Raw genomic sequence first — 13,295 nt, forward strand, 5'->3', positions numbered from 1 at the left:
ATGTTCATCATTATCATCATCACTTACAACATCATTATTATTTTCAGCTTAACATTAAGTAAGCAGCAAAAACAGCAGCTGCACTAGTAGTAGCAGTAGTAGTAGTAGTAGTAGTAGCAGCAGCAGTAGTAGTAGTAGTAGTAGTAGTAGTGGTAGTAGTAGTAGTATTAGTAATGGAATTTGCCTTGTATTAAAATAGAAATTCTAAATTTTTCTTTATTTAAAATTTTTCCTTGCCTCTAGCAAAATAACTATTCGGAGTTCTTTCTCAACGAAGGAAACATCAATATCATCATCATCACCATCGTCGTCATCATCATCATCATCATCGTCAACATCATCATCATCGTCATCATCGTCATCATCATCATCGTCTTTGTTTTTAGAACCGTCTACACAGTTGTCATCAGCTGCATCTTCATCGTCTCCATCATCATTCCTATCATCATCATCATCATCATTGTCGTCATCGTCTTCGTCGTCCTCATTATCATCATCAGCGTTGAAATTGGCATCATCACCATCATCATCGTCGTCGTCGTTTTTATCGTCCAAGAATAATAATATTAAGAATGTAAACAGAGTAAATTTCAACAACATCAACAACAAAAGCGGAAGTCGTACCGGAAACAGATCGGGCGACTCATTTCCGGTCGGCAGCATTCACGACTACGCCATCTTGAAAATAATACGCAACGACCGACATCAAAAACATCAGCAGCAGCAACAGCAGCTGCCACATCAACAACATCAGCAGCAAATGATGAGCCCCGGAAATCACGTGATAGTTGTCATGTTGACGCAGATGCTCGAACCGGAAGTTGACGCTGACGGTGGTAATGATGATGATGATGTTGACGGCGGTGGAGAAGAAGAAGAAGAGGAGGAAAATGATGATGATGGTGATGGACAGACGGAAAAAGGAGTGATGAAACGAAGGGAGAAAAAGAAGAAGGAGGAAAAAACATACATACATTTCGAACTGGAATATTCCTTTGTCACTGGTATGTTTGTCATGATAATAATGATGATGATGATGATGGTAGTGATGAAGACGATAATGATTATGATGATAGTGATGAAGACGATGATGACGACGACGACGATGATGATGATGCCGAAAAAAAATGTGAAGGACAATTTCTCTAGAAAAAAAAATCAGAAATATAAAATGCTGCTATTGATATGATTTCTGCTTGGTCTATGTTTTTGTGTAGTCTATGTTGTTTATTCTTTGCTATGTTGTTGGTTCTTTGTTATTTTTTGTCTTTGTTTATTTTTAAATCTTTTTTGTCTCCTTTCTCTCACTCTTTTCTTTCACTGACAAATGGCGTCTTTGAAAATTCTTGAGAATGGAAAGCTTTCTAATTTTCTAAACTTCGAAAATTTTTTTTTTCGTGTTTTTGAAAAATTAGAAAAACGTAAGCAACAACAACAACAACAACAACAACAACAAGTATTGTCTTGCATAACTTTTTTCAACATTTTTTTAGCTAATACTAACGCTGCTACTACTAACTACTACTACTACAACTACAACAAAGACAACTTCTGCAGCGGCCGCTGCTACTTCTACTACTACTACTACTACTACATTCCTACTACTACCAAAATAAAATGTACGTCTATCAGATAAGAACAGACCAGCATGAATGACTGAGTTTAGTTATTTCTGACCCGTCATATCAGTAAACTACACACACACACATAAACGCGCGCACACACACACATAAATATATATATATATATACACGCGCGCACAAACAAACATACACACACATACATACACACACACATGTATACATACAAGCATAAACACACACACATACATACACATAACGACAAACAAACTTATTACATAATTTTCTATTTCATTTGCCATCCTGTTAAACTGTCGAAATAAATAAATGACCTAAAGAGAGAACGAACGAACGAAAGAACGAACAAATGAATGAATGAATGAATGAATGAATGAATGAATGAATGAATGAATGAATGAATGAATGAATGAATGAATGAATGAATGAATGAATGAATGAATGAATGAATGAATGAATGAATGAATGAATGAATGAATGAATGAATGAATGAATGAATGAATGAATGAATAAATGAATGAATGAATGAATGAATGAATGAATGAATGAATGAATGAATGAATGAATGAATGAATGAATGAATGAATGAATGAATGAATGAATGAATGAATGAATGAATGAATGAATGAATGAATGAATGAATGAATGAATGAATGAATGAATGAATGAATGAATGAATGAATGAATGAATGAATGAATGAATGAATAAATGAATGAATGAATTAAAGATCAATAAAATGAGACCAGAAGAGATTTTGAATAGAATTTTGCATCAAGCAAGAAAAAGTAAAATATGTACCCCATCCTCTTCTTTTTCTATTTCATCATCATTATCATCATCATCATCTTATTCATTATCATCATCACAATCATCACCACCACCATCACCGTCATGTTTGCTATGTAACAATGTACACATGCTCTCTGCAAGCAATTTATCTTAATGCTGTCTTGTTGGTTGATTGGTTGGTTTGTTGATTGGTTGGTTGATAGGTTTGTTTGACTGGTTGATTGGTTGGTTTGTTGATTGGTTGGCTGGTTGGTTGATTGGTTGGCTGGTTGACTAGCTATCTGGCCAGTTGATTGACTGGTCTGTAAGCTGTTTGTTGGTCGATGGATTTGATTGACAGACCGTTGATTGGTTGATCTAACGATTTATTTTATATCGCCAATTATTAGATTGGTTGGCTAATTGATTAGTCGGTTGGCTAGTTAGTTCGACTGTTCAACTTCTCGTCGGTAAGTGGTTGGGTGAACTTAAAGACAAAAAAATATGTTTCAATTCAGATACATTTTATGATTGAAAAAAATACAAAGGTAACAACAATCAAAATAAAAATAATAATAAACAAATAATAAGAATAATTTTTCTAGCGTTTTTCTTCGTTTGTCAGCGATTCTTTATTTTATATCGCCTAGGTCGATGCAATACCTTAAAAAAACAAAAAAATAGCTTTTCTATGCGTGTATGAATGTATATATGTACGTTTGTATGTATGTATGTATATATGTATGTATGTATGTATGTATGTATGTATGTATGTATGTATGTATGTATGTATGTATGTATGTATGTATGTATGTATGTATGTATGTATGTATGTATGTATGTATTTATGTATGTATGTATGTATGTTTGTATGTTTGTTTGTTTATATGTTTGAAGTTTTTCAAGTTGCAGGTGTTAGTGTAAATTTTTAATCTCAACCGCAGACATCCAAGCCATAAGAGAAAATTGAGATGAGAAAACAAAAATAAACAAAGAAAAAAATACAAAATTTAGAAAAAATACAAACAAAGAAAACTGAATAAATTAAAAACAAACATAGAAAACTGAATAAATTAAAAGCAAACAAAGAACCACAAAACCCAATCCAGACATTGTACCAAAAAATTAAAAAAAACTCTCTGACGGCGATGAATTCAAAGTCAGACTAATACGTGACTAAAAAAACTCAATATAAATCAACAACAACAACAACATCAACAACAACAACAACATCAACACAACAACAACAACATCAACAACAGCATCAACCTCGTCTTAAAAATTTTTCAACTTTTAAATGCTTAATGTGTCGTCCGTCGTTATAGGTTAACCTTATCGAATTATTATTACTATTGTTGCTGGTTTGTTATTATAATTTTATTATTATCATTATATTATTATTATTATTAAATTATTATAATTTTATTATTATCATTATGTTATTATTATTGTATTATTATCATTATATTATCATCATCATCATCAGATTTTGGAATCAAAGCCGGCCGGCAAGTCAGGCAAAATGGTAAAATATTTTTTATCGAGTTGCTCGTTCATTTGTCAATTTATTATTCACCCATTCATTCGCTCATTCATTTATTTTTTTCATTCATTCGTTCATTCATTCATTCTTTATAATTCAGTATAATTCAACAATAGCTGCTGAATGGAGTGAATGGATTAAGAATGATTAAATAAACGAACGAACGAATTAGCGTTTGATTGTTAAATCCCTTCAAGGTTGCTACTTCAACTTCGACTCGAGACAGAAAACATCCGGAACGTTTCACAGTCCCAACTATCCCAACAGCTATCCCAAATACACGGACTGCTATTTCATATTTGCAAGAGCTCCGAACGAAATCCTGAAGTTCAAATTTTCAGAACTCCATATTGACGGAACGCTAAAGTTGGTCTCCTAGTTGTTTGTGTAATGTGAACACACTTAACGATCATACAACTAGTTCTTACGATCTTCAACTTTGTGCAGTGTGACACTTATACATGGTATTCCTATGCCATCTTAGGTGTAAAAAATCCAAAAACTAAACAAAAACGTGGAACATGCTGTGATTTTCAACAATAATTGCATTTTCTGACAGTCTTAATCCTATATATATATATATATATATGTGTGTGTGTGTGTGTGTGTGTGTGTGTGTGGATTATCAATAGCAGCACGGCCAACGATTACAAATAAAACACGTAAAATAAGAATAAGCAGTTTTAGAAATTTCCAACAAAATTTATTTTCAGCTGCGACAATGACGTCAGTGACTATTTGGAAATTTTCGACCAATCAAGTCAGAGGAAGCACCGCATATGTAACCATCAACTCGAGAAGGATAAACAAATAACAATAAGATCCACAAACAACAACAACCACAACAACAAAAGCATTCACGTCAACAACTTGATGAACAACAACTTGAAACATTCACCGTCAAGTGATGATGACAACAACATAAATGACGTCATCATAACATTCCATTCCAATCATGCCTACGAAGCTAAAGGCTTCAACGCCGAGTATCATTACGAGAAATCGGCTTCAGCCGGAAGTAAGCTGACAGTAATTTGATTGGTTGATTAATTTTTTAACCCTCGCGTTATAAATCAGTACTTTTTGTTGGTTGACTAATGCACACTAGCACACACACACACACGCACAGATATCCAAAGAAGCATCAAAGGCTCCAGCTTATTTGTCAGTTATGTTGTCATGGCCCTAGTCTTCACCCTCCTAATCAACAAATGACCATATCTCATATATATATATATATATGTATACAATATATACAATTTATATATAATATATATAACAGTATGTGTGTACATCATACTTTTGTATCATGTACATATTTCTAAAATATACATACACATGCATACAAACAGACACACACACAAACAAACAAACATACCTACATACATACATCGCCAATACTAGTTTGTAACGGTATTTTGCCTATTGAATTGATTGATTTCCTATTGATTGATTAATTGATTGATTTCATATTGATTGATTAATTGATTGATTTCATATTGATTAATTGATTGAATAAAGAATAATTTATAGCGGTATTTCGTCCGATGTGAATAAAGAACAGTTTATAACGGAATTTTACAGCCATCAACAACCATCAGCAAAGCCATCAAGCACTTATCTCTATTTCAAAAATTATTATCAATTCAATAATTATTATCATTATTATTATCGCTATCATCATCGTCGTCGTCATCAGTGTTTTTTCGGCTTCTTCTTAACTGGTTCGGACAAGGCATTATTATTATTATTATTATTATTATTATTATTATTATTATTATTATCACTACTACTACTACTACTACTACTACTACTACTACTACTACTACTACTATTAGTATTTAGTTTATACTTATTTTTATTCTTCTTATTCTTCTTTACTTTATTATTATTATTATCATTATTATTATTACAATCAGTAGTAGAAGCAGTAGTAGTAGCAGCCGCTGCAGCAAAAGTTTTACTAGTATAATCTTCCTCGCTTATAGTATTTAGTTTATACTTATTTTTATTCTTCTTACTCTTCTTTTTTTTCTTATTATCATTATTATTATCATTATTATTATTACTACTACTACTACTACTACTGCTACTACTACTTGCACCAGCTTCTTCAGTAAGTTTACGTTTTTCACACCTCTTAATCATTTTCATATCACCAAGACTAACATTATTATTGTTATTATTATCGGTAGTAGTAGCAGTAGCTACAGTAGCCACAGTAGTAGTAGCAGTAGCTACAGTAGTAGTAGTAGTAGCATTTTTAGCATCAGTAGTAGTAGCAGAAGCGGCAGCAGTGGCATCTATAGTAGTACTTTTACGCTTCTTACTTCTCTTATCGTTAGCCGTCAAGATATTTTCATTGCTATTATCATTCTTTTTATTCTTTTTCTCTTTAACTTTACGAACGTTAATGACAATCCCATCTCTACTATCATCATCATCACAGTTATTATTATTATTACTATTTATACCATTAGCATCATCATCATCATCATCTTTTTCTTCTATGTGACCTTTGAACTCTAGACAAGACCTTGACCTATCTAATTTTGACGCCATTTTCTGGGCGAAATAGTCTGCAATGCTAGAGGCCCTCGTGATCGTGTGCACCCCGAATTCGAAATCCCCGGCTCCTGATTGGTCGGCTATTTTTGTCGATGGTGACGTCACTTTTGATGATACTGCAGCTGCTGCTGATGACGTGGTCGACGTCTTTAAGAATAAAGATTGAGAAAGATAACAAATTTTTAACTTTAATCCCATTTATCATCATCACAATGATAAACACATTATTATCGATATAAAATCTACTAAAATATACTAAAATTTTAAAACCTCAATGCCTAATTTCCCTAATTCATTTGTACTGGCCGACTTGATGATGTAACCATTCGAGTCTCGTCTGCCGAAAATACAGTCTAGATCTTTTTGCTCCTTTGTTGCGAGATTTTTACTTCTTACGAATTTTTGGTAACTGTTATAAAGATAGATTAAGATGGATTAATTGGTTGATCGTTCGGTTGGTTGATTGATTGACTGATTGATTGATAGATACATAGATAGATAGATAAATTGAATGATTGATCAATAGGTTTAATGATTGGTTGGCTGGTTGGTTGAATGAATAATGTATTTATAAAATTTTGAGAACCGTTTTCAAAATTTTTTAATGACGAAATGTTTAATTGTTTGTTATGCCTTGATTGACCGATTGATTGACTGATTGATTGATTGACCGATTGATTGACTGATTGATTGATTGACCGATTGATTGACTGACTGAATAATGAATAGATGGAGGAATAAATGCAATTTTTAAATTTTGAAATGAATGGTCGTAAACTGAATTGAATATTAATGGTGAATTTCGTAAAAAATATTGATGACACAACAACAACAACAACAACAACCACCACCACAACCACAACAACAATAAAAATAATAATAATTCAATACTGCAGTCTGCTAGATGATCTTTTAGACTTTTCTTCCAAATCAACCAAGCTCTGTTTATTATTACTATTATTATTATTGGTATCATCATCATCATCATCAGCAGCAGCAGCATTGTTGTTGTTATTATTATTATTTCCTAACTCCCCACCGTGTTCCGAACCTAGTTAGCGTAAACGAAAAAAAAATGGAAAAAATACATTACTCAATTATTTAAATTATTCAATCTTAAGTTACACACAAATGCACGCACACACGCGCACACACACGCACGCGCAAACACACACGTATATATATATATATATATATATACACACACACGCACAACAATAATAATTATGGTAAAGTAGGCCAGTGCAACCTAAATTGGCTAGTATGGAAGTGAAATCATCTTGGTGAGCTATCCAGTTATTGGCTGATTGGTGACTGCAACCAACACCTAAGTCATAAAATAATAAAAATTATTATTTAAATATGATAATAAGCAATTAATAATCCCCGCCATAATATTAATTGATCTTATACTTGATTCTAACTATAAATAAATGTAAAAATATTTACCAAAATTTATAAACTATTTACTTCTTCGTAGTATAAATTCACTTTTAAAAAACCTTTCTTGTCTATTTTCAAGGAGACTTTCACGAAATCGACATTTCCACTTTCCTTGGCCCCCAGACCTTTTCCTTTCGACCAGCCCATCTTCTCCATCAGCTTCTGACCAAATTTCGATTCATCTTGTAACGAACAAAAATAAAAAAAACATTAATACCACATATTATTTATATAATGTATATCACTATATTTAATATTATATAGAATAGACTATAATACTGAATTGGCCAGATACGGCCGGATTTGAAAAAAAAGCCGGATATTGGCCGGCTTTTACTTTTTAAATTAGGGAATTTTATAATAAGGAAATTTCATAGTTAGGGAATTAAATTAATAAATTAGCCAACCTTTGGCCCATGAAAGACCCTGGGGGTTGATCGACAGTTTCTGTTTAACTTTTCTTTCAGCCAGCATGGACATTTTGTGAAAATATATTTTATTATCTATTAATTCAAAATTTAATTAATTTAAAACTTCTAAATAAATTTTTAAATAAAAAAGAGGAAATTCATAAAAAAAACACGTTGACGAGCGATATTAAAGGCGCTGATTTCCATAGAAGTGGAAGAGCACCCAGCATTTATTGTCTATTTAGCCTGTTTGTCAGATGTTTTAATCTCGATTAACTTTTAGTATTAAGTTCACTACAATTTCAATTTAATTTACTTATTTAGATTAATTTTTTATTAAATTAGTTAAAAGATAAAAATGGCAAATTTCGACGATGGTTTTGTTAAAGTTTCATCAAAAAAGAAAAAAAGGTTGGGCCAGAAAAAACTTAAATTACGACAATAATGTGAAAGATTTGTGCCATAAGCTGAACAATTCACATTTTTTAAATAATATTTGTGAAAATCATTATCGTCGAAAACGTTATTTTGATGGCCGAACTGACGATTCCAACGTGAGTCCGGATCATTACGCAGACATCATCACAGAAATATTGAAAATTAGGTAGGTAACAAATGTTATGGATTTAAAAAAAATTTAATAGATTAACATTAAATTTTAAAAATAACGTTATTCATCATTAAATGATTAAATCTTAAATGTTATTGTTATGGAATAGACTGATTAGAGACTAGAGTAGAATTTAAACTCATAGTAAAAAACTATCTTCTATATTAGTTTGAAATACTAATTCCTAACTTTTTCAGAGAAAACTTAAGTTCCAGCCATTTCTTCAAAAGTATAATAAACACACTAACAAAGATTGAACCCCACTTAGGAAAAATTAGTGAAATAGTATCATATGGACTGGGGCATGTCTCGACATGCAAGATATCCATACATCAATTGGCCCTGCTGTTGTGTTTGACTGATCTTTTCCAGGTTAACACTTTTTTATTTTATGATATGATCAATTAATCAGCCAATTCAATCAAACACTCAATCAAACAATCAATCAGTTGGATGGTGATTAATTAAGGTAATTAATTTTAACCTTATTTTCTATTATTTTATCATTTTATTCTATTATAATGATGGTTCATGTTTGATTAGATAAAGCAGTGTTCACATTATGATTATATAGATTCCAAAGCCAAGCTGCCATATTTACGATCCTTCCTTCTCTGCCTGTGATCTCGACGTCTTGAAATATTTCAACTTCAGCATTATTCAACAGAATGAGGTTTCTTTTCATTTTTATTTCTTATATTTTACACACACACATACACACATACGTACATACAAACAAACAAATGCACACACACGCACAAACAAACAGACATATACACACATACACATATCTGCCCAACTACACACGCGCGCGCGCACACACACACACGCGCGCGAACATACACACACTTATACAATACATCAAATATACAAACCAATATACACCCAGGAATGCAAAAGAACAGTCACACGCCCAACACTTTTTTATATGCCCCATTGTGGTAGGCCAATGTATAATAATGTGCTGTCGAGTAACTGGGATAAAGACAGATTAGGGCATGTTTGTATATTAGGAAATAGTTTTCTATCTATTATGAATAAGTAAGTTTGCATATAGGTGTGTATGTTTGTTTGAATGTATGTATGTTTATATCTATGTATGTTTGCATGTATGTATGTTTGTATGCATGTTTGTATGTATCTATGTATATGTATGTATGTTTATTTATTTCTTTTTCAGCACGTTACAATCTGACCTGGAGACATTTTATCCAGGCATAAAAAAGGTATTTAATATAGTTATTATTCGTAATTATTATCGCAGTTATTAAAATTAATACAATTATAATTTATATTATCACCTATCTATCTCAGAACACACACGCACACGCGCGCTCACACACAGTTCCATTACACCATCTAGCATCTAGTAATAATTATTACAATTAGTTGAATATGAGTTTCATTCCAAAGAAGGCAATTTATAGAGTTATGCTGGTTATTGCACTTTTCAACCTATCAAGTGCTATGAACACACACACACACTCATACAGACACACACACACAAAGTGAGCACATATAACACAATATATATATCATATTTTCATAAGTGTTTAATTTTGTAATTTTCCTTCCTAGATTCTTCCATATACCGAAGAGCAAAGAATTGATAGCAACACGTACGCACATACAGACGTGTTTAACGATACATCCATACACACGTTCAAAAAGAACAATAATAATAATTGCATTAATAATAATAAAAATAATAATAATGATACTACTTCAAATACTATTAATTGTAATAAAATAACTAACGCTACTAAATATAATTGTAATAATAATAATGGTAATTGTAGTAGTAATGGCAATAGTAGTAGTTGTGGTAGTAGTGGCAATTGTAACGATGACGATGATGATTTTTGGACTAAACCAGATGACGTTGTATATGATTGGGATGAAGAGATTGTCATCAAATAATTATATACCTATATTTATATTTTTTTGGTTTCTAGTTCATTTATATTTTTAAATTATTTGGTTTTGAGTTCATTCATATTTTTTAAACATTTATAACAGTAATTATGATTGTTGCTATTATTATTGTTGTTGTTATTATTATTATCGATATGATTTAAATATAAGAGTAAATAAATGCGTGGCTAGTTTGGAATGAAATGTTAGTTTTATATATTTAGTTATTATAGCCCCATTGGAAACGTTCATTTACTTTTTATGATTCGACCAATGATTAGATTAGTAGCATTTTCTCTCTCTCTCTCTTTTTCTCTCTCTCTCTATATATAACTATTTGTATTATTATTTTATTATTATATTATTGTTTAAACCCACAGTACAAAGATGCTCCGTTGGCCAAGTTATTATCTTCAAAACTATTTGTGGACTGAAATAAATATTATGATTTTTATTATTAAATTATGATTATTATTATTATCATTCTTTTTATTATTAATAATTATTATTTATAAATTTTTTATAATAATTATGAAAGTTTAATGCCTTGATATTCAGGCAGGCAGGCTCCTAAGCATTAAAGTAATAAGCTCTCTTGGTGAATCGCCTTCGTGAATCCTTCCCTTGAATTCTTGTGATCGTTATCTTATCCTGGATAATGATCGCGAAGGTGATGATGATGATTGTGGTTTTTCTGATGATGATCATGATTGTCGGAATGATTTTGATGAAGGTAGCTATAGCAAAGCTGCCAACCAATCGAGCCAAATCAATCAAACTAACCAACCAACCAATTTCTTGATGACTAGATCGACTAGTTCTTTGGTAGCATCTTCTGGGTCCTCGTCACTAATCTGCCTAACTACGGACTTCTTCAGTAAGGTGTATACCTCATCTTTACTAATGTAACCGTCGTTGTTGAGATCGTAAAGATCGAAACAGACTGATTTTTGTAATTTTAAAGTCAAATATAACCATTGTAATGATTTGATTGTAATCAATACAGACATCATGCTGATGTACATGCATCATTGATAAGTGGCTGATAAAATATGACGTCACAATTAAGTATTATAATATTAAAGTTAGAACTAATTATAATTAATTAACATGAAATGTGTTCGTCGGTTGAACCGCGGATGAATATCGAAAGCCCTCTCAGCCAGCTATCAACCGCCACGTAGCCCTCGTTGTTTTTATCGAACGCTTTGAAAACTGAGAAAAAAATTATGATCATAATTATTATAATATTAATAATTATATTTATTAATATGGTTACTAACTATAAGAAAAATGCAGACTAGAAAGAGAATACTCTATAAACTGCTTACTTAAACATCTGTAACGTTTAAACTAAAACAAAATAATAAAAATTGGCGAAAACAATAATAATAACTATAATTATGATTATAATTAATAATAGTTTCTATAATTGCCAACTTCTGTCCATAATAAGATCATCTGTCAGGTTGAAATGGCTGTACAGGAATTCTCTAAATTTCATTTTGTCTAATTTTGTCCTGGCCGATAAAGACTTGTGCAGGTTGACAAGATTCTCGATCTCTACCTTATTAACTATAATTAAATAATAAAATTAATTGATTTATTATTCATAATTTAACTAACAATAATAATAATAATAAAGCTTAAAGTAGACTAGCATCTGTGTAAGAACCACTACGAAATATATGTCCTAGTATCCTAGCTCTCCAAACCTGTAAACAATACTCAGTCATTCACATTTCACAACTTAGACTTAGAACGGGCTATATTTAATTATTTAATCACAAATTAATAATAAAAACAATATAAATAATAATTATTACAATTAATTATTAATAAAATAAATAAATATAAATAAACTTACAATGCGTCTTTTTAGCCAATTCATCAATTGTACTTTTGGTTGACTTATGCTTCAACACCGAGATCATAATTATCATTAAAGAAATTATTAAAGAAATAATAATATTTGTTATTATTAAAAATATTATTACAAAATTCGCTTAAATAAACAAATAAAAAAATTATAAGAATTATTAATGAACACGGAATAATTTACAGATTAAAGAAAAAATTGTTCATCAAAATACACAGTATAGTACAATAGGTTTCAAATTTGCTAAGTAATCCTTGTCTTTTGTATGTATGTGTGTGTATGTATGTGTGCGTGTGTATGTATGTACGTATGTGTGAGTGTATGTATGTGTGTGTATGTATATATGTTTCTAATCTATTACCATAGAAACAGCCAAACATAGTAAAAACAGTCAAAAAAACTCCAAAAAATACATAGATTCATTAATATTATACATATATATATAAATATATGAATCATTTTAAATGTTTATTTAAATAGTTTTATTTATTAATTTTTAAAACACCTCAAAATAGAAAACACAAAGACGTCGTAACATGATGAGAATGAACCATTGTAATA

The 13,295-nt window shown here is 30.9% G+C and overlaps 4 protein-coding genes across 4 annotated transcripts; 2 read left to right on the top strand and 2 right to left on the bottom strand.

The window, feature by feature from the left end:
- Positions 1-6,417, top strand: HELRODRAFT_191649 (hypothetical protein; the record flags this gene model as incomplete). Its single annotated transcript, XM_009018941.1, has 9 exons — positions 1-58; positions 501-1,004; positions 3,854-3,879; positions 4,083-4,276; positions 4,624-4,928; positions 5,040-5,334; positions 5,421-5,690; positions 5,752-5,978; positions 6,000-6,417. 6 exons carry the CDS (start codon positions 1-3, stop codon positions 5,123-5,125), a joined length of 1,173 nt encoding a protein of 390 aa, XP_009017189.1. The 3' UTR covers positions 5,126-5,334; positions 5,421-5,690; positions 5,752-5,978; positions 6,000-6,417.
- A 316-nt stretch (positions 6,418-6,733) lies between these two features.
- Positions 6,734-8,395, bottom strand: HELRODRAFT_78689 (hypothetical protein; the record flags this gene model as incomplete). The annotated part of the gene is made up of 5 exons (XM_009018942.1): positions 6,734-6,887; positions 7,370-7,505; positions 7,728-7,805; positions 7,981-8,103; positions 8,329-8,395. 5 exons carry the CDS (start codon positions 8,393-8,395, stop codon positions 6,734-6,736), a joined length of 558 nt encoding a protein of 185 aa, XP_009017190.1.
- A 1,120-nt stretch (positions 8,396-9,515) lies between these two features.
- Positions 9,516-9,986, top strand: HELRODRAFT_78679 (hypothetical protein; the record flags this gene model as incomplete). Its single annotated transcript, XM_009018943.1, has 2 exons — positions 9,516-9,614; positions 9,831-9,986. Coding segments are annotated over 2 exons (255 nt in total), but the record flags the coding sequence as incomplete, so codon positions are not given.
- A 1,642-nt stretch (positions 9,987-11,628) lies between these two features.
- Positions 11,629-12,425, bottom strand: HELRODRAFT_79024 (hypothetical protein; the record flags this gene model as incomplete). Its single annotated transcript, XM_009018944.1, has 3 exons — positions 11,629-11,798; positions 11,966-12,070; positions 12,296-12,425. Coding segments are annotated over 3 exons (405 nt in total), but the record flags the coding sequence as incomplete, so codon positions are not given.
- Between the last annotated feature and the right edge of the window lie 870 nt (positions 12,426-13,295).

Source organism: Helobdella robusta, assembly GCF_000326865.2.
Source record: "Helobdella robusta unplaced genomic scaffold HELROscaffold_23, whole genome shotgun sequence".
NCBI lineage: Eukaryota > Metazoa > Annelida > Clitellata > Rhynchobdellida > Glossiphoniidae > Helobdella > Helobdella robusta.